Here is a 26574-nt window from a genome sequence, read left to right as displayed (position 1 = left end):
AAACTGGAATAAAAATGGGCCGGTATACTATTGAGACAATGTAGCGATTCTGATTGCATTGAAAATTTGCATAATCCAATTCCATTCCGGCCTCTCTTCCGTCTACTTTTTCAATGACCTTTTTCTTGCATTAAGATTTGAACGGAGTTGCCTAGGGGGTGGACAACAGGTAAACAGAGAAAGTTAAGTCAAATTTATTTGGGGTACTGAAAGCAGGAAAACAAATAAGACAGCTGCTAAGCAAAGCACTGATTTATGCTTTTAATAATGTTCTCTGGGGTCCGCAATTACCAGGGCGCATGATAACAAAGCACTCACTGGTGAATCAACATCTTATTTCCTTTCGGTGGACAATGCAAACGCTTGAGTGACTTTCCTCCACAATTAGAAATATAATTCTTGTGTTGTGACAAACATAAAAAACCCGTCAAACTGTCAAGATATTCATTAGGAAGCACTGTTTTCTGTGTTTGAAGGAATGAGGATGCCAAAACGAGACACTGGCAAAGCGGATGTACTGCACTCTTACCTTGGGCTTCTTCCGCAGGTTAGGGGACAGTTTCAGGCTGGTGACGTAGCCGCGGTCATCTCCCACAATGATGATGGGGTGAACAGGGTTGAACTCAATGTGGGTGAGCTTGGTTTTCTTCTTCGCCACCACAGGCTGCTGGCAGATGGCCTCGTACTTGTTGATGCTCAGGTCAAATACGTGCACCTGGTACAAGCATGCGATAATGAGGGATTGGGCTCATTCACCACTGAGAGCAATTACTGAAAATTATTTACAATTTGACAAAACTCGCATTAGAGTCTTAATGAAGGTAAAAGTGCTTTTTGTTATGTGCTTGTCTATAGGGAGGGGTAATCACCCCCCCCCCCCACTTCCTGTGTTCCTGAGAAGGATGGCAGGATGAAGGTAACTGATTCAGCTCTATAATCTCCTGTGTATTCAAGATTTAGGGGGGAGTAAGAGAGAGTTAAAGCATGGCAACAAAAGCTACATCAAGATCAAATGGGTGAAAATGGTCACAGAAATGCTGAAATGGGAGTGAGTTTTGGAATTTGCTTTAGCTTGTTATCTTGCAATTGCTGTTTTAGTTTGTTACTTTCCCACGAGGGCGTTCTGAGAAAATATTCGCTTGTCTTGCCAACCAATTAAACGGTGGTCTGCAGACCACAAAACCTCCTGTTTTATCACTGCCCAGCCAGATCACATGCTTTACCTTACATAATCCTGTAACATCTGTTTGGGTCATGCATGCTGTATACATCTGAATTCATTCAATCCTGTTTTCCCTTCCTTGTGTTCTTATTTCTACATTTGTACATTTCTTCTTATTTCAGTACATAAGCATACATAGGATTAAAGTCACTTTGTTTAAGAGCCCAAAAAAAACTGTCCCACCATTTTGGACTGCAGAGCAGAACATGCCAGGATTTTAGTGTCAGGGCAGCACTGAACACAGAAAAACAACTGCATTTAGTTTGCTGTATGTGTGTGTGTGACTGTGTGGGTGAGGGTGTGTGTGTGTGTGTTTGCATGCCAATGTGAGCGTGTCCATGTGGCGTGTGTGCTGTTTGCGTGTGTGCCTCTGTGTGTGTGTGTGTGTGTGTGTGTGTGTCTGTAAGGGCAGGGCAGTGGGAGTGCGGTTCTGACCATCTGGTTGTGAGGACTGCATGTTGTCTGCTTCTCTGACAGAGCCCAGCCCTTGCTGGCTCCCTGACAGAAACATTCAGCTTCTCACCCAGTGGCCAGCCAGTAAACAGATGCCTTGCCCTCTCGCTCTAAAGCTGAGACAGCCTTTATTACCTTTTCAGAGACACATGAGACAGCCTTTCTGAAACAATGGTCTTTAAGAGCATACACAATGCAATAAAGCAAAGGCCGTGTATAATTTTGATGCAAATGAGGAAAGAATCGCTTCTTCAATACTGCTGTTCCATACACTGCTATTTTAAGTGTGGCTGCCAGTGCTTATTCATGGTTGAGTAAAATGAATTACATGTCCAACAAAACAAACACATCGATCGATGAAACTGACTGCTCAAAAAGTGGAAAATCATTTCAATGCAACAACGTATTTCAATGAATACGCAATTGTTTTGATACCGTCCACACCCAGGACTCAAGGGAGATGGCTCAGAATCACTTCCAGAGGAAATTTACACATCTCCAGCCCTCATTTTACTTGCATGGAATGAGTTACATGCAAATGAAGACTGCATTTTCATTGCAGAGACATGTGGGACTCTTACATGTGAGAAACAGTAATGAGAACAGCCTGCACTGGAAATCAGGCGGACGGCTTCGCCCGTGACGGCGGGACCGAGAGGACTGGAAAGGGAGGGTTCAACACAGAGACACGCTGTGACAAAGAGCCGCGTTTTCGGGTCACGGCGTATCAGCGGCTCCGGCCGGAGGTCATTTCCGTCTCCTGCACAGTCATATTCCTTGGACTGAAAGCCCCTATTTATCCGGGCAGCCAGAGCTGGGCTCAAGCACCAACCGCTAATTAAGCCCTTTGATTCACCGCAGTTATTATCAACATTTGCAGGGCTGGGAAATGCTTGCATTGTCCTGGAAATGAGGCAGGATAGCATCTGCCTCATACTCAAGAGCAAATCAACAATTAGACATGCATGCTAGCGCTGGCCTTCTAACTGCTCTGACCCCACCAAATACAGATAATAAAAATGATGATGATCATCATCATCATCATCATTATAATTATAATATATAACAGCTATATCATAATCATAATATACAGCAACTGTATACATTAGTAATATTGTGTTGTGTCATTATACACAACCAGAAAAATTACTCAAGATAACAGTTCTCAGTGTAATCTGAAAGAGCTTACAAGATCTAGTGGTTGTTATAGTATTTTCCACAGTATAGTACAACACGTTTTCTATGACTGGATGATTGCCTCTCCGCTGAGCTATTTTATTTGACTGCTAGCACACGATTCTAAACGATGTCCTTCTGCAGATTTGTTTTCGCACCTTTTGGTTGAGAAACTTCCAGAAGCTGTCGACAGAGCCATTTCCCATTCGGAGGGCTAAATGATCTTTCGCTGACGGCACCGTCACATAGTAAGGAGTAAATGGCCTTTTAATGCTTTAAGATGATGCTGGCCAGCGTTTGAGACGTTGCTATTCAATGCTGTTCATGAGCCAAATTCAAGAATGAAGGAGATGAATCCTCGGCTTCAGGTCTTCATTCACAGCTCTGTCATGCCACACTGTGAGGACGGCATGCATGTGTGACCACGTCCACAAATTACCGCCCTGCGAAATGGCTGTAATTTGTGCAATTAGGGGGTTATCAGTCAAAAAGACACACCTTCCAGTGTGAAAGCAAGTCTCAAGCCAAGACACTTAATTGTCTGTCAGTGCGGATTTCCACTACAGCTTTAAAATGTATTGTCTACATTTCAGATGCAAAGACATGAGAAACCATTTAGAATATGTGCACATTACACCTAATTGCAGGCTAATTACACGGTAAACATTCGCTTTCTCCTGTGGCGGAGGAAGTAGTATTTCACACCTTACTCATTTCAGAATGTACATAAATTCATTATCAATCAGGCTCAGGGGCGTGCTGACAGCAAGCGGGACTTGTATTTATACAGATCAAAAGTCTTCACAAACCCTGCCTGTCTCCGAATTCATTATTCGGGCAATCTGTCAAAGTTTTGCCGAAGATAACAAATTCATTTATGGATAAAATCATCATGGGAGTCTCCTGATTAATCCCCCAGAGGGGCCATCATGAAACACAGCGAGCCAGCTTTGCTCTGGAGTGCCAGTGTCGAGATCACAGGCGCGTTGCCGCACATTTCAGAATAACTGAAGCATTCTGTAATTTGCGAAGCGTGTACCGCGCAGTGACACGGACTTTGACACAATGCAAAACAGCGACTTAATGGATAGAGCACAGCCTGTGGATGCGCCATGTCAAGAGGAACGGGATTGGGGCGCGCCCGGTCGGAAACGCAGCCGGGACCGCGCCACCGTCACTGCCACCCCAAGGGCCGGCTCAGATGTTCCACGATTCTGCGGTCTGTCGTTCAAGCTCGGAGGTTAACAATTAAGGGGCAGAGCGCTGCGGTGGGTGAGACGCCGGGGCAAACACCTTTCACGCCAGCCCGCACCAGGAGCCCGAGGGCAGCGGGGCCCCGCTGGGAGCCCGTCATGGCATGTCGCAAGAGAGAGGGCAAACAAAACAGCAGGCGTCCCAGGTGTCACGCCGGGGCCGCCGGAAGCAAAGCGTGCCTGTACGGACTCGGGTTTAATTAGGGGGTTTCACCGCGCCAGATGGCGCGGTTCGGTTTTGAACTCGGCTGAGCTGTTCGGGGCCCAGGATCGCTGGAATGAGAGCTGAGCACTCCATGGCAGGGTTCACCTGCTGGGGGCTGTGTGCTGCCTGCAGATAGAGAGAGAATGGGCTCTCAACGCAAATATCACAGCCAATACGAACATGGTGTGGATTCCTCTGTCATGCATGTGCTTGCATCCAAAGCTATTTCAGGTGAAAGTAGCAATCCATATCAACTTTATGCTAAATGCACCCAAAATTACAACAAAAGCTTTCAGTTCTCTTCACAGTCACATTCAGTTATATTAGGATTGGTAGCAAACATTAAAGATACGTAAATATACTTATAGCATAGCACATAAATATAGTTATAGCATACAATATGCTCTAAAATTGTACACCCAGAATCTTATATTCTGCTTAAGTCTCACAAATTTTACTAATCGTTTTCCCCTTGCTTTATTTTAGAATTACTGGCTTAATTTGATTTTAACAGTTTGCTGTTTGGTTCTTGTCAGCTTGTATTTTTTCCTCAGTCAATCACTAAGAGCAGCTATTTTCTACTAACAGGGGAGGAGGTTTGGAACAAATCCCATGTAATGCTCAGGCTTTGGCCGACAAAGCTCATTTCCTTTGACTCATTGTGAGCTGCAGTAATTTAGATTGACAGTCTAGATCAATGGACATAATTTGCTCTTGAGTAAATCAGGCAGTAATCTTCATAAGTATTTCTGTAAGGAGACGTAAGCAAACAGATTAAAAAAAAAAAACAGGGACGGATGAGCAGCCCAGAAGAAAACAGCAACATCATCATCAATAATGACAGTACTGGCACCAACAACAGCAGTACACAACGTTAAAAGTCAAACAAAACCCCAAATTAAATCTGATGTTTCTCTCAAACAATGTCTAATGTCAGACATACTTTACTTCACTGCATGTTTTAAACTCACTTTACATTAGGCAAAACAATGACTGATCATGGAAAGCATCAAAAAGAAGAGCTTGGCCTAGGTGATGTAACAGCATCAACAGGTATACCTGGCAACATAACTCATCAATAGCCCCTCACTATAAAAAAACCTAAAACATCGACCTTGTCCTCCCATTATATTTGCTAAGATTCATATCATGGGTTAAGGTGTTAAGCTATTTATTGATGATATATCTAAGGTCATCTTTGTTAGCAAAAATATATATATAAAGAAATGAACAAATCACAAACTACCGACTTATACTTACAGTCACTCAACTAAATATCTACCATTCATCTTCATGAATGCATAAATGTGTGCAGCTGTGTCCATGAGGATATACCAGAGTCAATGACGTGTGCACGCTCAGAAGATGAACTCTACTGTAATAAAGCAGACCATCTGTCAAGTGACTCGATTTCATTAATGATGTTCTGAACACTTTTCGCTTCATGATATACTCGTTTAAAACAAGTTCCATTCTTTTAGTCACAAGGAAATAGCAGTGATATAGGCAAGCACCCTGCTCTGTTTAACCCCTTTCCAGAAACATAGAGAAAAAGATGGCATAAGCTGACTTTTCCACTCCCTCTACTGGAAACTTTGCTGAGCCCTCTATGCCATAATATCAGACATTGACATGACACTTGAACTCAAGGCGCATTACTCAAACACAATATGGTGGCTTCTCTGCTCAGTAATGTATTGTGAACTCAGTACATTTTGGAGTTTCATTTGATGTTAATACTTTGGATTTTGCCTGGAGAGAGAAACCATTTTCATGGGGTCATCTGTAGGTTAATACCCAGATTGCTGAGCCATCTCAGGCTTTCAGAATTTTGAATGGATCACAATCTTAAGTTAGTGCAAAATATCCATTTACAACAGTAAACAAAGAGAGGAGGCCTCCATGTGATGCAGGCAGCTCAAACAGTAGGCTTCAGTTCTGGGTCAAAGCGTTGGATTATGCCAACTGTTCTTAAGGTAACAAAAAACATATCCATTTTCAATCTGGGAGGAATTCCCAGGTAACTGTTTAACTCCACTAACTACCACTCAGTTTGATATGATTAATTCCTTACAACTATCTATAAAACATACAACAGCTGCTATGTAGCATATCCATATGATTTAACTAATAGCAAGGTAGTACATTTACCATTAACTAAAGTTATAACTATAACTATAACTAAGTTATAAAATATTATGTCACCAGATATTGTGTTGCTACCTAGCTAGCAAGCCTCGTTATTTTTGCCTGAAGCTACTGTAAATGTTTGGGGTTTTATATTATATTAGCCATTTTATTAGCTAACGGTGACTTTTGAAGTTATTGTTACATCTTTTTGAGTCTGAGAGCCATCTACAGTGCTACTTACACATTTAAGAATTAAGTTGTGCATGGCTTACACTTGACACTATTTCTTGTTTGTATTAAAATTCAATATCTTTGGGATATTCTATCAGCGTGATATTGCCTTTTAATTATTATGTAAACACTGATGTCCTGAAAAAATTGGATTGCCTAACTTATTTTGCCTCACACCACAACTGTTTGTGTTTTGCAAATGACCTGCACTGTTTCATAGAAGTGTTTATCGTTTTTTTTTTTACTACAAATAACGGGCTATACACATCTCCAGTCTCATCAAAGTGTTTAAGAATAATTATCTCTCAGGAGGGAACACTGAGGGCCAAGGCTGGCCTCGTATTTTTCATTTTATCAGCGGGTCGTTGGGAGTAGCTTTATAGGGAAATTGCAGCTCCCGCTCTCACCCGGTCCGTTAACAGCCTCGGTAAAGCGCAGCGGCAACCTCATCAGCATTTTACACTGGAGGGCTGAATGTGCGCTCAAGCACCTCCGCTCCTCCGGCTCAATACATCACATTCAGCACTTTCACCGGGCTGCAAGTGTCCAGAGGAAGCCACTGTAATTCAGATGAATGGCTCTTCTTTCCCTCCCACACGCGGCCTTCTCAATATGAGCATCTTCTGTTTAAAACTGGTACGTTGCGCAATTACGTAACGCTCCTGTCCAGAAATATCCTTTTGCTATGACTCCTGGCTTGACGTGTCAGACGTCTGCGATACACTTTAGCGGTATGACCCTGATACCTTTGTCTACGTAATGTTTGTTCTATCTTACTCATTTGCTTATGACACTCTTACCCAGAGTGGCATAACTCGTAATGCATATCTGTACATGGATACACATTTTCCAAGGCAATTCTGGCTATTGTTTCAGTTTCTCACCTTGGCTGTAGACCTGAAGCATTTCAAGTTCTATATCCTATACTCAAGTTCTATAACTACCACCCGATGATGTGTCATAAATTTTTACTATGAAGGCAGCGAGTATCATTGGTCCCATTACAGTGACTTGGTGTCAGGAAAGTCTCCTACCTTGCCATCCGCGGTGACGGCTGCAAATACAGTGGAGGAGTATGGTGACCACGCCACGTCCCCCACCGCAGAGTTCAGGTCAAAGGTGAACATGGGAGTTCTGCAGACACAAGATACAGGGACACTGTCAGGGTGGCAGTGAAGATCAGCATCTTTCTCATTCTGTGAGCTAAAGAGTTAAAGGCATCGTTAACACCAGTGATTTCAATTTAATCCATCTAATCTAATCAATTTACCTGTGGGTATATGGAATGCTATATCACATCATAGTCACTTATGTACCTGAACCTCAAGTCTTTGGCCTTGTTTTTTATTTTGTTTTTGATTTTAACATAGTTTTTCCTGCACTATCTTTCCCAAATGTTCTGATTGTGACCCTAACAACACCAGGATTGTTAGATCCAGTTATGATCAAGAATGTAACAAATGCTAAATGCTAAACCTCACCGTTCATCCCACTGTTCATTGTATCTAGATAATTTCCTACCCTGAGCTTGGCTTCGTGTTTTTAGCTGTCTGAGGCATTGTTGGTCCTTATGACAGAAAGCTGCAGTGTAAATGCGAGCGCTTGTTTATTTCAGAGGAAAGAAACAGGTGGGACAGGGAGCTCCCACCAGCTTCCAGCGTGAATTATAACCGAGCGGAGGCCTGGCACATGGGCATTACTCTATCAGTAAATCCCTTCTCTAAGGGTGAGGGATTTCACATCAATACCACCTCGTCGCACTCGAGGATTTGCGCCAAGCTGCGCCCAAATCCCACACAGACAAGCAAACACAAAGAGAACTCCTTTCATCAGGCCCCGCATCTTTTATTCATTCAGATATCTTGCTCTGCTACGGGTCTCACGTCCGCGTTTGATCTCGACATGATGTACAAGGTTAATCTCGCCGGAGCTCCACCTTTATGATCTCATTTCCTCAGAAGCATTTCCAGGGCAGACTTCTGTACTATTTTGACTTAATGTCAGTTTCCAGCTAGAGCAGACCACGCGGATTAACACCGCAGGAAACCCAGGGGACAACAGACATGTCCTGGATGTCAGCTCATTTCAATTTATTTTAATACTACAGACAAACCTCCTGCTTCCAGCACACAGTGTTATTGATTGAGAAACTGTGCTGAGCCCACATTACATTGGATATATATGCAGCTAATTTAGATTTGCATAAATTATTAGTTTCATAAATTTATCCCAACTAAGAAAGTACAGTAAAATACACTTATGGAGAGAGTCTTCTCCATTGTTTCTAAAAAATTACATAAAGATGTGAGATGTGAAACTGAAAATCATCTTATATTTGAAATCCATAAGCTTGTATATATAATAGATAAAATGTGGAAGAAACAGCCCAACACAGTTGCCGTATCATTCATACACTAGAAGCCTGAATACAATTCTCTCATTAAAGAAATTTCTGGAGTAGTAGAGCCCTCTTCTGGTAGACCTGGGTAATACCATTGGGTAAATTACACAATTTGTCAGAACTCAAACAGTATTGATTCCCAGTCATGAGGAGCATGTGTCATCAGAGTAACTGTGGCCAACAGATCCATTATGTTTCCATCCAATGAGTTTTCATTTTAAAATACGACAACGGAAATTGGTAATCCATTTGTGTAACGAATGCCTTGGCCATCAAATAGCATACGCTTCTACAACAACAAAAAACAATTGCCATCAGGAAGCTTCTATGATGAATACAGATAGATGAAAATTAAATGAGGACTGACAGAGGAACAGAGCACAAAGTATAAACCCAGGATTATGAGTAAAAGTCATCTAAAAGTCATTCAAGCTAGTGAATGGATGTCAGCCAGACGCTATGTGTGGCAAAGGTTAGCTATGCAGCAAGCTTCTGGAACCAGTCCTCAGATAGCCATGGCCCCAGAACTCTTTCTAATGACATCAGCATATTTAATTTGTTTTTAGAAGCTGCACTCACATATCAAAGGTCTGATTTGTAGAGATACATAATATCCACGAGCAGTATCCTTGTGAAAATGTTGGACTATAAAATTTTACATTTTAAGTATATGCTTATAAAATATGTTCAAATATACAGTACATACCGGATCAGTTATCAAAAATCATATATGCAATCCTATGTGTGAAGGGGGAGCCTTCCCCTGTCTCATGTTTAATTCCTAATTGTCTAAATCATCATATATCATCTTACCAATACATGCATTTCATCAACTTCATTATCAAACCAACCATCAAAGATTGTCTGTATGCAATTGTGTCTGAATTGTCTTATCCGGCTATTAGCTAATTAGCCCTACCTATCTAATTAGTTGGCCATTAAATACTGGTGAGTGGCTACAGAATAATCTATTTGAGTTTGGCTGTAGTTACATTCTGGCTGGCTTTTTGTGAAGTGTCAGCCAGCTTCTTTACATCATCCTTAATGTATTGTGAATATACTGTATAAAACACATAAGCATTACAAAATTATAAATGCAGCAAAATGTATTTTACAAATCATGCATAAAGAATGCATGCATGAAAGCACCTATAACATGTACTGTTTATATAGATTTTTCAACAGTATGGATATTGCTTGCAGACAGTGTGGGCTGTGGAATACCCAATTCCTCAGGAGCATGTCTTTGATGGGTTTTAAAAGGTCTATCGCAAGACTCAGAAAGGCAGCATTTTTCACTGGCTGATAATGCATCCTTTCACCAGCCATGTCAACCACTATTCAGGCACTTAGCTAAACATTTTTCTCAAAATATTTTAGGTGCTAGGTGCAACCAGACTCAAGATAAGATTGTTCATATTCCAAAAAACCTTTTTTTCACTTCATATGGCCCGTTGCACTCAATTGAGTATCGTCTGGACACACCTACTCATAGAAGGGTCTTTCTTTATTTGTACTTTTTTTTCCACATTATAAAATAATAGTCAAGACATCAACACTATGAAATAAAACAAATGGAATTATGCCCAAAATGACCCAATTATGACCAAAAAAGTATTAAACAAACCAAAACTATCTAATATTTTAAATTCTTCAAAGTAGCCAAAAATATGTTTTAAATTTTAAACAATGCATTGGCATCAACTTCACTATATTTACTTGTCTAAGAAACCTGTCTAAGAAAATGAATAAAATGTAGAAACAAATTTCAAGCATTTAACCATATGTCCAGATCATAATGTCTTTGAATGCGTGTTCCCCATTATCTCAATTAGGTGTGTCCAAACTTTTGACTGGTACTGTAGGTGTGCATGCCATGTGCTGGACAATGACATGCTATGGGAGTATTCAGAGAGATCAGGGTGGCACATACTTGATGGTGTGGTCCCAGATCTTGATGGTCCAGTCGGAGCTACATGAGATGAAGACTTTGGGGTGGAAGTGGTTCCAGCGCACGGCGTCCACGGCCATGTTGTGAGCGTCGTAGGTCTCCAGGAACTGGCTGGAGTAGGCCTTGGAGCACTGAGAATGGCAATGGAGAGAGGGGGAGCTTTCAGTCACGATTATAGTCCCCTCTGTCAGCCCAGATAATAGACAATAAACACATAAATACACATAAATGTTAACTGACAGTGAAAAGGTCAATGCGTGCCTTGGCAGTTATCACTGAGCCTTCTGGTCACAAGTCTGACTATATCCCATTCGCTTCCTTTACCTACCACTCTGTGACCCTAAAATAGCTCCATCTAAAATGTGACCATCTAAGCAGAAATAAACTTTATCACATAAACTGGCAGATTTCTGTTTAAATCAGATTTTCCAATGATACCCAAACATTTGTCTGTTTTGCCCACGTCGTTTCATCTCATATTGTTATTATGATCTCTGAACTCTCTTTTAGCTCTCATTCTGATTTACGCATTGTTCTTTTGGTATTGATGTGATGCACCTGCCACTGTGCACAGCACTCTCGCTGTAAGAAATATGCTTTGTAAATAAAATGATTGTTACGATTCAAGGTTTCCTGTTTCAAAGGTGACTCTTAATCGGAGCTGGAGCCTGCATTATGCGATGTTGGGGGGGGGGGGGGGGGTTTGACATTTTTGACTAAAAGCAGCTGGATTGTTTTTTTTACACCCTCATTCTAAGGGGTGACAGACGCTGACAGGGGAAGCTATGTTTTGCTCCTGCGAGCTGGCTCCGTGACTAAACATAGTCAGCAAGGAGCTGTGATTAGCGCACTCCCTGTAGGCACAAGGATCCCTCAGCCTGAACCGCCTGTCATCCTGAGCGCTGTCTTCATGGGCAAAGTGACAGCTTTTGAGAGCTTCCAAACAGAGATTTGTAAGGGCACGCAAATACACACTTTCCCGCTTGAGCCATCCATACTTTGACTAAACTGCTTAGCAATAAAGATTAAATAAAGCCGATTGTGTTCATTACCCCTCTACCTTCAGGGTGGAATGAAAAGTTATCAGCAACACTCCTCAAACAGATTAAATCTGTACTTTAATTCTGCACAGGGGTACAGATCATAGAGCATACTCATTACTTGTTTGGGGATTTGTCTTCAGACAGATCATAACATCACAAACCATACTCTAATGACTAAGTGTGCATTACACCTCCTTTTTTGATTATGCTTGCATGTGTTTTTCCCACGACGCAAAGCATTTAACATCATTAGGTCATGCACAATTCTCAGTCCTCCTGAATTAAGAAAAATGTCCAAAATGGCTCAGCTATTAAATGAATATAAACACAGTCACAGGCCATTTTCCCTCCCATTAAATGCTAAACGCAGGGCGTCGGACATGCAAGGAGCATGAGTCACAAAGTGTTACAAACTAAAGAGTACTAATGCTGTGCCAAAACCATACAGCATTACAGATGCACCCCCATCTAACAGAGCCGTAAAGTTAACTTCCAGGGATTGTTAAAGAAGCTAATGCCCTGCAGCATATTGCTGATGGCAGACCAAAGGCTGCCGCCACATTTATAAAGTGAATTTGGATGAATTCGATGGCCCCACAGGCATTCCAGAGAGGATTAATGAGCTGGAAACCATGACTAAATCAAATTAATTTAGCAATAATGTGTTAGCGCAATCTGGGGAATGGCATATTAGTGGTAACTTGTATTTATTACGTGTAACACTTCAGTTCTCATTTCTGACAGTGTCTGTAACTGAGTAATTTGTTTTGTGGTAAAGGACTTAATGAAGTCATTTAATTAACTATTCAGTTTTTTACACAAATATATGTATTTTCAAAAAATTAAAAGCTATTAATTGTTTCTTCATTAGGAGTAGTTTTTGTACCCATATTTCTCACCTTGTGAATTTTCCCCTCCTCGGTGCCCACCAAAAACAGGAAGTCGATTTGTTTGTGGAAGTCAAAGGAAGTTCCGCACGCTACAGAAAGAAAAAGGTCAGTTAGAACACAACTTTAAAATGGGCCTCAGGAGATTTCTGAAAGAAACACCAGCTCACATCAGCTGCATCAATTCTACAAGTTGAAAAGGGCAGTGTTAGCAGTTGTGCGGAGTGCTGTTGTACAACAGAACAAAGCATTTATCCTGCTTCAATAAAAACATGCATCCTTATAGATTAAATATATGAAAGATGTAAAGTCTATTATTTACCCTAAACAACTAAGACTAATATAAGGACTACGACACTAATACAAAGGCAAAGAAATAATGTAAATATAAATAAAGTAGGGGGTGGGTTGGGTGTATTCTGTGTGTAGTAAAGCCATGTAAATACAAACTTGTCATTTCCAGAGAGGCCAGAAATCCAACTGGTGGTTAGGCTGCATTAATGTTGACTCTGGCTACAAAAATAGTGAGCTTTTTCACCTAAACACAAGATGACATGTTTGTAGGATGGGGTGAGGGCAAGGCAGCGATGACACGGTGTTGACATGTCTGAGAGTTCGGCCGAGGTCTCGCTCGTACCCATGGTGGACAGCTGTGGCCCCTCCGGCCCCTCTGACACTGCGCCCTCCATCGACAGCTTGATGACATCTGTGAAGACCAGCTCGTTCTGCAGGGACACCAGCAAACACAAACGAACATGTACAAGCACGGTAAACAAACGTGACAGATACAGAGATACAGAGCGAAAGAGAGAGAGAGAGGCGTGAAAGAAAGGGAGAAGGGATGCGGCAAGGGGGGGGGGGTGGAGAAAGATAGACGTGTGTGGTGAAAGGAACAGTAATGTAGACCACTTTAATATTAGCAAACTAGTAAATGATATGTGTTCATGGGTATGACAGAGAAAAATGGTCCTAATGAAAATCTTATTTCCTTAATAATTTATACATTTACATTACAATTTGACACTTGGGAGATACTATTATCCAGATGTATTTATAGCAAAACTGAAAATGAAATGGACATAATCCTTCCTGCTAACTGGGCAGTTGTGTCAGTGTGAGATTAAGAGCTCAACAAAAGTAAAGTAAAGTAAAGTGAAGTGAAGTGTGCATGAAAGCAAAGTGGTATCTAGTTACAAATACATTCAAATAAATCATTCATAAACTTTAATTCCGTGCACCTTGACAAGAGTCCAAGACACAACACGGCCATCAGAGGACACAGAGAAGAAATTGTGATTGTTGTCCATGTCATCTTTTTGCCATTTCACCTGAAAAGCATTTAATACATGAGGAGAGGTGAATATTAGGACAGCCCATAGCATACAGCATTATAATGATACTAGGATACATTTGGGGACAACCGGTTATTATAAAATCTGGTCTCTATGGTGTTTGGATTGGGTTTAATTTTAAACACCAAAACAGCACTGGACAACAGCATTTGACTGAACACAACAGCAAAACTAATTTTCATCTGATATGGATCTGCAAATTGCACGCTTCCATTATTTCAGCTGTATCTACTGACATCAGAGTGTTATCCAAGAATACTGAAATACCAAACACAAAACTGATATTTGATCATAAATTAAATATCTTGGATGTGAACTTTGTTTTAAATATTCATGGAAGGAAAACAATTCTAATTTATGACTGTCACTTTAAACCTGCTGACTTCAAACCAATGCACTCATCATAGGTAAAGTAATACTGTAGCTACAATACAGACATTGTGTGAGCGGACAAACTGCAGTTTATAATGGAACAAACCATCACTGCGGTAACCAAATCATCGTCAAATCAAATTAATAAAGACAGAATACAGCTTCTTCATTAAGGCTAATCAGATTCGCAAAAGAATTTGAATTAATGAAAGAAGAGGAAAGGAAAAGAGAATCTTCACTGAGAAACAAATGCATAACTTAAGGGAATTATTTCGTAATAATGAACAGATAAAATTGCATAGAAGGAAAATTCAATCAAATATAAATATTTTGAATGTGACTAATTAACAAGATTAAATGAATCATGCAAATTAACATGATATATGCTGCCAATGTATGCACACGTAGCCCCTACGCAAGTAAGCATATATACCTTAGCCTTATAAAACATTTTATTTCGATATTTGAGTGTGACCACAGAGAGAAAGAGAGAGCGAGTGCATACACTCTTAAAGGCAAACTTGACATCCAACATGTAAGAGAAGCCAATCATGATGGAGCCAAACAGTCTGAAACTTTAGTTTTGAGGTTTAAAAGAAAAATACTGTGGAGAATAGACCAGAACAGAGTTAGCTACAGGGAATGTGTACACAGGTAGATGAAACAAGCTGCTACAAAATGCTCAAACCAGTTTCCCTGAGGTAAAATAGAGCCTTCTCTACTTGCTGGGCTGAATCATCTCCGATACCTGTGAGAAACACCTGTCTGAGACCGTGACCGACCTGCCACACTGGGTCAGTGTGCTTCCCGGACTTGGCGGTGCTTCTGTAGCTAGGCTGCGGGCTCTCCTCCTTCAGGTTGTAGACCGCCACACAGCCGTCGTAGAAGCCAACAGCCACCAGGTGGGAAAGCTTCTCGTGGATGTCCAGACACATGACGCCCGAGAGTGTAGGGAAGACGAACTCTGGGAAGGTGGAGTTTTTCAGGGAGTAGAAGAGGAGCATACCACGGCCTTGTTTGGTGAAGTCATCTGTGTCAAGAGGAGCAGAGGAAAAGTAATTTCTTTACATGTGTATTTTGCATCCTTTGGCTGAAATGATTATCGCTGTTTTTCAAGTCCATCTACTTACAAGATCCAAGGCCCACAGCGAACAAGTCTTGGTATACTTGATTCCTGTAGATTGACAGTACAGACACTGGAGTCTACTTTAAATGTTCAAAAACTGTATATTACAGTACATTTTCATTACTGTGCTCTTAGTGATTTTAGTGGTACTAGGAAAAGTAGACACTCCATAACACCTTGCGGAAGTATGGCGCATTTTAATAATTCAACTGGGAACAACCTGCATTCCTAAACAAAAGTTAGAGTAACAATAGGTAAATTAGACAAAGCAGATCAAATCTGCAGGCAGCAGAAAAAATAGACACACTCTTCATTTTAACAAACAGTTAATTTCCTAGCAAATAATGAATAGATTGTTTTATTTACAGGAAGTTCATTTTTTTAACATTGCACTCTTCTTTTTTATTGCATTTTTACTCACAGTAATTGTACTGTTGCTTCAGGGCAAGTAATTTCATTGTTGTTAATGTGTTCATAAGATACGCTTTTATGACAAACTATTTGACTGTTTTGGGTAATAATTAGTGTATGTTTTCATTTTTTCTGTCAGTTTTCTAATCGCAGAGTAAATTCAATCTTTGGTTAAAGAAATCAACATTGTTCTAATAATTCTGTCATTCTGATGTCATGTGAGTACACTCACCAGCAGAGGGCAGTCACGGCCAGCCTTTTGGCCTTATCATACTGGAACTTCCACAGGGGAAGCAGTGTGCCCTCCTGTTCCCTGAACTCATCAGAAGCGTCCTCAAAGTATTTGAAGTCTGAGGAGAGGCACATGACATAGTACTGGATTGAGGTCTGAGAGCCAATCATGCTAACAAGCTTCATCTTCATCAAATTGCACTGCTTAACTTCCACCTTATCAGTATGAAGTAATGCATGCACTCGCGTAGACACAAAATTTAACATTTAACACTTGGACAAGGTCAAGACAATCAAATGTACAGCATGCAATTTCAATTATATTGCGCAGAGTATCAGATATTTCAATATTTCAATATTGTATATATTCATACATACAGTTTTTTCGTAAATATGTACACTCTTGATATACATTAACATTAAGACTGTCAAATAAAAGGAAACAAATGATCAAATGATTGAGTTCAACTTTTGTTTATTAATAAGCCTCTAACCCAGGCAACTTGGATGTTTTTTATCCCTTTTAGTGCTAAATTGCTGTAATGATACAAAATGCAGTGTTTGCTGTGATATATTTTGTATTTTATACAACTCTGAGTGATCTGCAGTCTGTAGATAATCACATTGGAATAGCCAGAATTAAATTGCTCTGTTGTTTGCATCATTGGTATGCAGCAAATAAAACTTTTTTAAAATAGTGCTCCGAAGAGACTGGCCATATCTTTGAGACACAAGCTTTGAGGCTATTCGGTTTTTAGCAATGAAAACACACTTAGCTTGATACAGCATGACACTGCAAACTTGGATGCAAATAAGTGATCCTCAATCTGGCCTGGTAACAGGTAACATTACAGTAACCTTTCTTATCCAAAACACCATCTCAAAGGTATTTGGTTGTTCTTGTTAAATCACATGAAATGACTTTTGGTGCTTTTCTCCAATAGTTGTATTTTCTTCTTTTTATAGCTAGCTAGCTATTGTATTTGTCTTCAATTTAACCAATATAATCCAGGAACACTGCTGTTCATATGTTCATATAATCTTGAAAGAACTGTGGAAATATACATCTTTATGTTTAGAATACATAATATACGTCCTGTATTTTTGATTTGTTTTTGCATAAAAGGAGACAAACTAGTGTTTGTCTGTTAGTGCAAAAGGAGTAAAAACTGAAACCAAATTCCAGCATCTAGCAACACACTGCCAGTCATCTCCTGACTACTAATATCCTTCACAGACCAGAGAATAAGAGGAGATTGGATCATATTGCATGTCCCATTTCATGCCACACGGGCAAGCAATTAACCTTGTCTCCCACTATTTTGTTATCTTAGCAACAGAGGAGTCTGATATGCATAAAGGCTTATGCATATCAAGACCCAAGAATTTTAAAAACAATGAAAGAGAGTTTCTGCATTATCACATACCCTGTGCAATGTCATCAAAGGTATTCTGGTTGACCATTCGCTCGATGATTTTGGCCACCTTTGCCACCTTGGTGATGTCATCACTCTACGGGACAGGAAATAAAGGAGGACAATATATACAAATCACACCAGATTTTATCACACATAATATATAAATACATAATATTTGATATCTACATAAAGTTACAAATGTGAAAATGACAATGACCAATCCATAATACTGCTCAATAACATGTGCAATGCATTTTGGCACATTTTGTAATGTTGAAATATATTCCTTACAGTTTGTATTTTATACTCATGCAAATATCACTTTTTCCTAAGGGCTAACCATTTCTGTTTCAGGGGATTAGCTAAATAATCCCCATCCCCCACTTTATGCAAATCAGTACATGTACAGTAAGTCCAACAGTGAAAGGAATCAAGAAGACATCCTATTATAGTGTGCATGAAATAAGAAATGACTAGAAGAACAGATGACAAAGTAATGTTTTTGCTCATATATTTCACAGTTTGCAGTGAAATTAAGAACTGTCATTTTCCCCTTTGCCTCCCAGAAAATGACAGCTTTATCTCATTGCAAGCATCTGTTTCAGTTGTACTCATCCAGCTTAAATCCTTCTTATTTTAAATGCAATTTCAAACTTTAAAAAACTCAACTGAAGAGACACATGCTGAACGGTTTTGTAATAAATCAGAAGGAAACAGCATGCAAAAATGCTCTCTCTGAACAACAAGTCCATGTAGTTCACGCTCTGGCAATAACATTTCACACAAGAAGATATCCCAGTTAGGTGCAGTTTCTCAGCTACGTCACTGTTTTTCACAAGTCAGAGCAGAACGGCGTCTGACACTTTCAGGCTGACAGCTCTCCCACTGCTCCTAACTTACATTCCAAGCATGCTGTCAAAAGAGTTCCACAAAAATCATTTGTACAGTTAGGTGTTGTTTTCAGAGTAATGCGACCCTAAACATAACTAATCATTAAAGATCAGCGAATGATTTATAAGGCAGGGACGAAGGCTCTGTCTGGCATACCATGAGGAATCCTGACACTGACCACAGGGTGCAGTCTGACAGCCGTACCTGTGTCTCAGCCACCGCAGTCTTTTTCTTGCCCTTGTCTTCCTCCTTCCTGGTGGGGAGCGTTCTCTGCTTCTCCTTGTTCTTCTCCTGCTTCTGCAGCTCCTCCACGTAGGCGTCGTAGATCTCCCACTGCGGACGAAGCACGAAACAAGCTGTCATTATGGCCCAGATTCAGTCCAGCCTTAACTCTGAATAACTTTATTTGAGCAAGAATTAAGTTTACTCGAAAGCTGTAGAGGCCAGCGGTCTTTGAAATTAATTTTTTAAAAAAAACTGTTCAGAGAATTGACAAAAGTAACACTGGCTTATGACCTATGGACTGATGCTCACAGTGTTGTTAAGCCTTTTCAACTGACACAAGGTACAGATAACAGAAATAGATAAAGTTCTGGTACTGACAGATTTTGATTAAAACATGCCTTTCTTAAAATGACACTTACTTGATTGGCTGTGGCTGAGAAGTTTGCACGAGGTGGGGGTTCTGTTTGGCATTCTCTTTGCTAAGATATAATCAGGAAAGAAAACATTGATCTAAATTAAAAAGTAAACAGCTCATTGATTTGCTCTTTGAAGACATCAAGCATCCAGGTTCTCAAAATTCACCTGATTATAACTACGATCACCAGTACACCCTGATTAAAACAGACAGGCAAAACTCCAGCAGACTGAAAAATTTAAGAAAAAAACATTTTCAAATATAAACACCAAAATATAGCTTGAGTGACCACTAAGACCTAAACTACAGTTTCCTTGCAGGCATATTACTGGGCTACCCACAAATACTGGGGTCCTGAGAAAGACCCAAGGAAGCACTCCAAAGACTTTCACTGTGTACCTTCTACCACTACTTGCTTATAGGAACAAACATGTAAAATTATGCGTAACATTACAATCATTTTTTTAATCTTTTTTTTTCCCCCCTAAGCACACATACGCAGAGATATCCTTATTAATATTCTGTGCTGAACAGATGCAAATAGCAGTCTCTCATCTGTTGATGAAAAACAGGACTCTCCTCCCTCTTCCTCCCAGAGCCTAACGCTGCAGCTTCAACATCCCTCCCATTCATCAAGCTGACACTGAGTAGACTTTAAAGGCCGTGCGACTGGGGCTGAGACATCACAGCTGTATACGTTCTATCTGATTTAGCCAGCAGGCCATCTGAGATACGAGGGGTGCCCCCCAACCCCAAACCCCCTCACCCCTGCCTTTTGTGCCTGTGGCCGCTGTGAAATGGCCCACTAAACAAACTCATAACTCTTTGTCTTTTTTTTCTCCCTTTCCACTCTCTTTTACAACACACTGCAGTGTGTGCTACGCACTCAGTCTAAATTCCCTTCTTAGTGAAACTTGTTCAAGTATAGCTTGTGATCCCAGCATTTGTATACATTGAAGACTCTATTTAAAAATATAATTTTGCTTTAATGAATACCTAAAATAAAATAGCTCAAACAGCTGCAAAGTGTGTTATTTAATGAACCAAATTAAGTGCTTCTGATATTGTTGACTCTTTACATGGCTTTTCACCTGTGTTGTACTCTGCCTCACTTGGATAAAACCGTCTGCCAAATGAGTAAATGTAAATGTAAATGTAATTGTAAATATAGCTCTGTGCATGTACAGCAGATTGCTTGAATCCAGGTGACAACAGAAAGAGGAGTACTGGATACCCAACAGCATAAAGCAAAATGTTTCAACCTTTGAGGTGTTCCTCAGGCAGGTGAATGTGAAATTTTGTGCTGTATTTTATGCCATACTGTCTTTTCCACTCTCCCTCCCCCTCTGGTCTCAGCTGCCTTCTTCACTCTTACGCGATTCAACAGAGATGGGGAGAACAAAGGGCAAACTAGTCAAAAGCCACTCAGGGTTAGAGAGAGAGGGTGCATGGTCACTGTACATCCACAAGGATCTCTACATTACATTACATTACATTCTGAAGAACAGTAATTCCAGCTGAGAGTTTAATGTGGTGAAACACATTATTTTTGATTTATATAGTAGACGCAAGCTTTTATACTGTTTTAACATCATCTGGTAGGATATTTAAATATGTAGGCTTACTGCTTTAGCACTTTGTCCTTAAGCAAACATTTTTTTCAATATTGACTGTACACATTGTCAGAGATTTGACACTCACTGAAATTACTAAGACATTGCATTATTGCACCTATATTTTTACATTACATTATTGCATTTTTTTTCCAATTGGTTAACTATATTTTCATTCATTGCAGTTAACAAAGTATCATTTCCTTGTTTTTGTCCCTCAGAGATAAGCAAGGAGTACCATAGTGGAAAGTCCCCCACTCAATTTAACATACACCATCACATTTTATGCATCTGCAGACTGGTGCTGTACTGAGGCTTCTCACTAACAACACTGAAAATCACACATTCTAAAGAAATATACAGACATAAGAGAGGACTCAGAGGGGGGCGAGAGGCTCTCAAGTTATCGTCTTAATGCATAAGTAATACTTTGTGGATTCACTTCTGTTGAATCATTTATGTGATGTAATGGGACTCTGAACCGCATCAGATTTTATTTCTGTCTCATCCGCCATATAAATGTAAATCAAGGGTACGATTCTGAGACTAACATCTTTGAATATTAGGTAGAGTAAAAATATAGTACAAGTAGGTAGCTGCAGAAACCTCATCATATCTGTCATTGTGCCCTTGATTTCCCATTGTTTCCCTCCATTTTAATTAAGATGTTTAAACATCTTAACCAAGGATTACCCTGGGTGTCTGTCCAATCCATATCCACTCTCTTTGCACAGAACATCATACTGAATCCATTGTGTACATAATGTTCACTGGAGCTGTTTATCATGAACTCCAGGGCATGCTATAATCAACCCCTCTCACAGGAGGACCCCCTCCCCAGCACGCTCTTACCCTCAGGGGGTTGTTCAGAGTCTGGGACGCCCTCTCGCTGAAATTGAATTGGTTGGTGAGCTTCTGTTCGCGTTTGCCGCCCTTGATTTCCGCGCTCTCCGCCCTCTCCTCTGGTCCACCTTCTTCCGTCTCTGCCTCTCCCTCTACTAGCTCCTCAACTCCAGCCTGTGAAGAGATAATCTTATACTTTCTGGCCTTAGGAACTGATCCTGGACCAGAATCAAAATTCTGCACTAAATGGAAGGGGGTCAATATTGGGGGTGAGCAAGCTGATCTTGGATCTGTTGTCAAGTGCAAAAGATACCTAAAACAGACAGGACGCATTGCATGAGCTAACTAATTCACTATTTCTTAATGCCCTAGTTCAGAGATTTATTAATTTCTTGATCTTAAAAAATTAGTTGTATGATAGAGAAGCGGCTGTATTACCGGACTTTCAGGTTTCTCTTCATCAGTTTCTGCTGTGGTGGACTCAACTGGAGGTTTTTCTAAAATATATCAAGCCATAATTTACAAGTTATTTGATTTACAGTAGAACATATTAGCTACTCCAAACTAAAAAACCATTCAAGACAGGAAGTACTGTTTACAATTTTTGTTTTTCATCAGTGCTGTTCTGAGTTTTTTCATAATAAGTTCCAGTAAAGCACATTTCTTTTTTGGATTCAGCAATAAATAAATACCATAATTTACCTTAATTTAAACAGAAAACAATTCAATAATGTATTCCAAACACACCTGAGATCCAGGATGTAAACAGAGAGATTTAGGAAGCTCTTTGTATTACAGTCATAAGCATAGCCTTACATTTATAGGTCAAACTGCCAGAGTTAAGACCTGACCTGCTCTCTCTTCTAGTGGGCGTTCCCTTTACAGTATATGTGGCCACCTGTCTTTGTGTGCAGGTAATGTGCAAAAGCAGCTGGCTCGCCCAACCTTCAGCGAATCCCTGCCTGGCCCTCTGTCTGCGTGCCTCGTCGGAGTCCTGGTGCAGCAGATTCCCCTCCAGCACAAAGTGCACAGCCAGCTGGTCCACACTGCTGATGGGTTTGTATGCACGCTCCTGGGGAAGACACAACAGCACTGTGTAATCAGAGCCAGAAAGCCTGTAATGCGTCACCCTCACAAATTTCTTTCTTAAAGTGACAAAACTCCATTGATGCATGTGAAGAAGCGCCTCCGCCACCTCTCCCTGAGTGTAAATTGTCAATTGTGTCAATCGTTTGTAATTATGTGCACATGTTGGCAATTGGTTTGGGGAGCCAGCCTATTGGGTAACAACTCACACCTGACTAACTGAAAGGTGATTAAATACAGGTGTGGCTGGAGGTCAGGGAGGAGGCCTACTGTGTCCCTGCTGTTGGCTTGTATACGTAGTTTCTCTGTCTGTTTGGATTTTTAAATAAATTATTGGTTTTTAACCTTTTGTTTTTGGTTCATTTATGAGAGAAGTAGCAGCCAGCTTCTCTACAATGCATTTTATCTGAGAGACAAAGCAGGCAATTAAGTTCATCCCTAAAGCGGATTGAACTGAAGTTTGTATATTAGTTATGAAAAGCGCCTTTTTACTTATTAACACATACAGATGAAACCATTGAATTTAAGTGCATGCTGTTTGCAATCAACTTTCAACAGCACATGTGCTATGTTTTCATTGTACAATTTTCATCAAATACACAAAAAAACTGATCAAGTTACAACAAAAGTAATATTGTCTTTAATATGTTAAGACCAAATCCCTTTGCTCACACACTTTGCAGAGTAAAGAAGGCATTACATTTAGGGGAAAACATAATTACAGCCAACCGATATGACTATTAGTCTTATCACGCTGTGAGGTGATTAAACAGCTCTGGAAACATAATTAAGCCGTGAGAAAAAAGTTATCCCTCATCACATATTGAAACAGTGCAGCTTAATAACTTTCATGGCACAATATTTCTAGGACCCAACTATATATTTAGTGTGTAGTCAGTGCTAAACATAAGTTGTGAAAGAAGCAGCAGCAAGAAAAACTATGAGAACTATAGCAATATTATAACTAATTAGCAATTAAAACCTTTCTCCTGATAATCTTTCTGCCTATCGTAAGGTGTTACACTGTATGAAAAAGACACAATTTGTTTTGTGTATGATTACAGAGTAATACAATATGCTCCGATACACAAAGATGTGGTGACTCTGGGTATCAGTGGCATGATTTATAAACTGAGTTTCCTTGAGGCCTGTGAAACGTCACCTTGAAGCTGTAGCGGACAATATTCTGAGGGGCGTGTGGATTGTTGGCGGTCAGGATCCTCGTAAACTCCTCTTTCAGCTCCTGAAGAAATACATCATGAAATGAGTTGCCATTACCTATCGCTGATGTAAAATTAAACCTTGAGACCTTAAAAAGCAAACAAACTGAACTTGGGAGTACTTATACATGAGTCCCTGGCCAGAGTCCACTCTGAGATCAAACAATGCGATCACTGTTCTCTCAGGTCTAGTCCTTAATTACCTTTGGATCGCTCTGCCACAGAGACTGTGGGTATCACACTTCACTTCAAAGACTTCTGGAGTGCTCTAACAGACAGAGCCCAGTGGCTCTGGGCCTGCGCACAGAACAAAGGTATTGTGCAGAATGATAAACAGCAAAGGGGCCAGACAAGACTGGCGATGCATGTCTTTCTGTTTCAGAGGAATAAAATAATGGTGTAATCCATAATGTTAAATGTATTCTGGACAGCACATGTCAAAGTAATCCCCCCCCCCCCCCCCCACCACCACCACCACCACCACCACCACCACCACAGCCCTCCGGGCAATTATGTGCTGCTGGGCAGAAGAAGTGAAAGGTTAACACACCTGCTCTCTGACCAAATGAGAGGGCCGGAGCTACAAGTTAGGATTGATCTAATGCCCTTGAAGTTAACACTGCATCTTACTAGCCACTGTTTGAGCATTCACTGCACATTGCAGTCATCATTAAATACTTGACCCTGGCTGCTGCTGCTGGAGAATACTGAGTGGGAGGATATTATAAAGGCAGTGATAAAATGATGTTTTGAGAAAAATTATTCCCGTTAGAGACATTTATGAGGAGACCCATAAAAGATTCACAAAGCTGTGGACAGCAATTTTGCATAGGTCATTCAATTAGATGCAACAAACTAGCAATTTCCTGTTTGAGGAGTCTATGTGGGAAAAGGTCCTGCTGTAAAAAAAAGATTCATTAAAATGGAGACAAGGCCCTTCTGCAAGCTTGTGCAAAGCACCAAATCAGAGGTACAGCCTACCTTTCCCTACCAGACCAAGACTCTCTAGGTTTTGGAAAAGAACAAAATTAATCTTTTCATTCCCAAAGGGGGGTATTAGCTTGACAAACACAAACACATATACAAACAACACATTATTGCACGTAATATTGTATTGCACATTCATTGCACTGGATAAGTATCTAATACTTGGTGTTACATTCCACTGTAACATACGGTCCAGTGGTCCCCTACCTCCCCCTACGTATATACCTCAGAGCTCTGTGCATGCATCTTCCACACTGCCTGTAACCACAGTACCCCAGTATACATGCTTTTGCCACAATCATCTTTGCTTATGTTTCTGTCAGCATATTACTAGGTTACCAATGAATTTACCCAAAGTGCATTGCATGCTGATTCCATTCAAGTTCTTCCAGTCCAATGGTAATGGTAGACACATGCACAGCATGCATGCATGCTAACCAAACTTATTTTCATATTGGCCAATGCTTACACTTTCATCTATATCTATCTCTACCTGTAACTATTCACTAGACCCTAAAGATCCATTCCAGTACCTTTTTGTAAGTACATTTTGGTGCACAAGCTTAGTGTTGTGTTAAGGTACTGCTGTAATACTGAGTAATCTGTAATAAGTGAATTGTTGTGAAACGTATTGCTGTGCAGGAATCAGCCAAACATAGTGCTGGTCAGCGGAACATTACATACAGCTTCAGTGAGATCCAGTTGGTCAGGTGGCTTGATCAGTGTCTTTCCTTGCATCCACTCCTCTGTCCCGTCACCCATTTCTGTCCCATCATCTTCATCCTTAGAGACAAAAGGACACATTTCTTGCGTTTCACCCAGACTCCTCTCAAGTACTATGTAAAGTTCCTATGCCAACCACCTACTCAGTGAGAAGAGAAATGGTCATCTTCAGTTTTTACATTAGCTGCAATCTGATAACATATACAGGTTGTTAGTCTCACAAGGGGCACTTGGAATAACAGTGCTAAGGTACAGGTGTCCTTTTACAGGTGTACCTTAGCTGTCTTTGCCTTGCTTTGCCTTGTGGGGACAAAAAAATAAATAAATAAAATACAGATGAGGCAAACTGTACAAAAAAAAAAAAAAGGATCCCCATGATTTCAAAACGTACAGATGGTCAGACGAACATAAAAGTGTTTGGCATTACCTTTTTCTTACTGGTGGCTTTGGTGAGCTTTGTGGCAGTCATCTTGGCAGGTTGAGACTGCACATTTGACCCCTGGATAACACAAGAAATTGGACTTGTCAAGAACAGAATTGCCACATTTGTAAAGATATACAACGTTAGTGATTCATTTATTTTACAATATCCACAGAACCTTCACTTAAGTAACGTTAAGTATTCGTCGTTTTGGTGACATAGCTGGCTAAAGTTAGCTGGTTAGCGTTGTCGTTTCGATAATTAACGTTAGCTGTCTTAATTAAAAAG

General features: G+C 40.3%; 1 protein-coding gene across 1 annotated transcript in view; it reads right to left on the bottom strand.

The window, feature by feature from the left end:
• dnai1.2 (dynein, axonemal, intermediate chain 1, paralog 2) overlaps positions 1–26574 on the bottom strand; it is a 33965-nt gene that overhangs the window by 7286 nt on the left and 105 nt on the right. Inside the window, exons 2-18 of the mRNA XM_036529244.1 lie at positions 26293–26364; positions 25827–25925; positions 24098–24178; positions 22795–22921; positions 21859–22067; positions 19398–19457; positions 18958–19086; positions 17872–17956; positions 16446–16563; positions 15807–15850; positions 15459–15706; positions 14191–14280; positions 13590–13677; positions 12965–13044; positions 11005–11153; positions 7705–7804; positions 530–715 (exon numbers count right to left, since the gene is read on the bottom strand). Of these exons, the coding sequence (XP_036385137.1) occupies positions 530–715; positions 7705–7804; positions 11005–11153; positions 12965–13044; positions 13590–13677; positions 14191–14280; positions 15459–15706; positions 15807–15850; positions 16446–16563; positions 17872–17956; positions 18958–19086; positions 19398–19457; positions 21859–22067; positions 22795–22921; positions 24098–24178; positions 25827–25925; positions 26293–26364 (1965 nt within the window). The remainder of the gene's footprint in view (positions 1–529; positions 716–7704; positions 7805–11004; positions 11154–12964; positions 13045–13589; positions 13678–14190; positions 14281–15458; positions 15707–15806; positions 15851–16445; positions 16564–17871; positions 17957–18957; positions 19087–19397; positions 19458–21858; positions 22068–22794; positions 22922–24097; positions 24179–25826; positions 25926–26292; positions 26365–26574) is intronic.

This window comes from Megalops cyprinoides, chromosome 5 (assembly GCF_013368585.1).
Source record: "Megalops cyprinoides isolate fMegCyp1 chromosome 5, fMegCyp1.pri, whole genome shotgun sequence".
Taxonomy (NCBI): domain Eukaryota; kingdom Metazoa; phylum Chordata; class Actinopteri; order Elopiformes; family Megalopidae; genus Megalops; species Megalops cyprinoides.
Note: the sequence above shows the minus strand (reverse complement) of the source record. Positions and strands in the feature narration are given on the sequence as shown.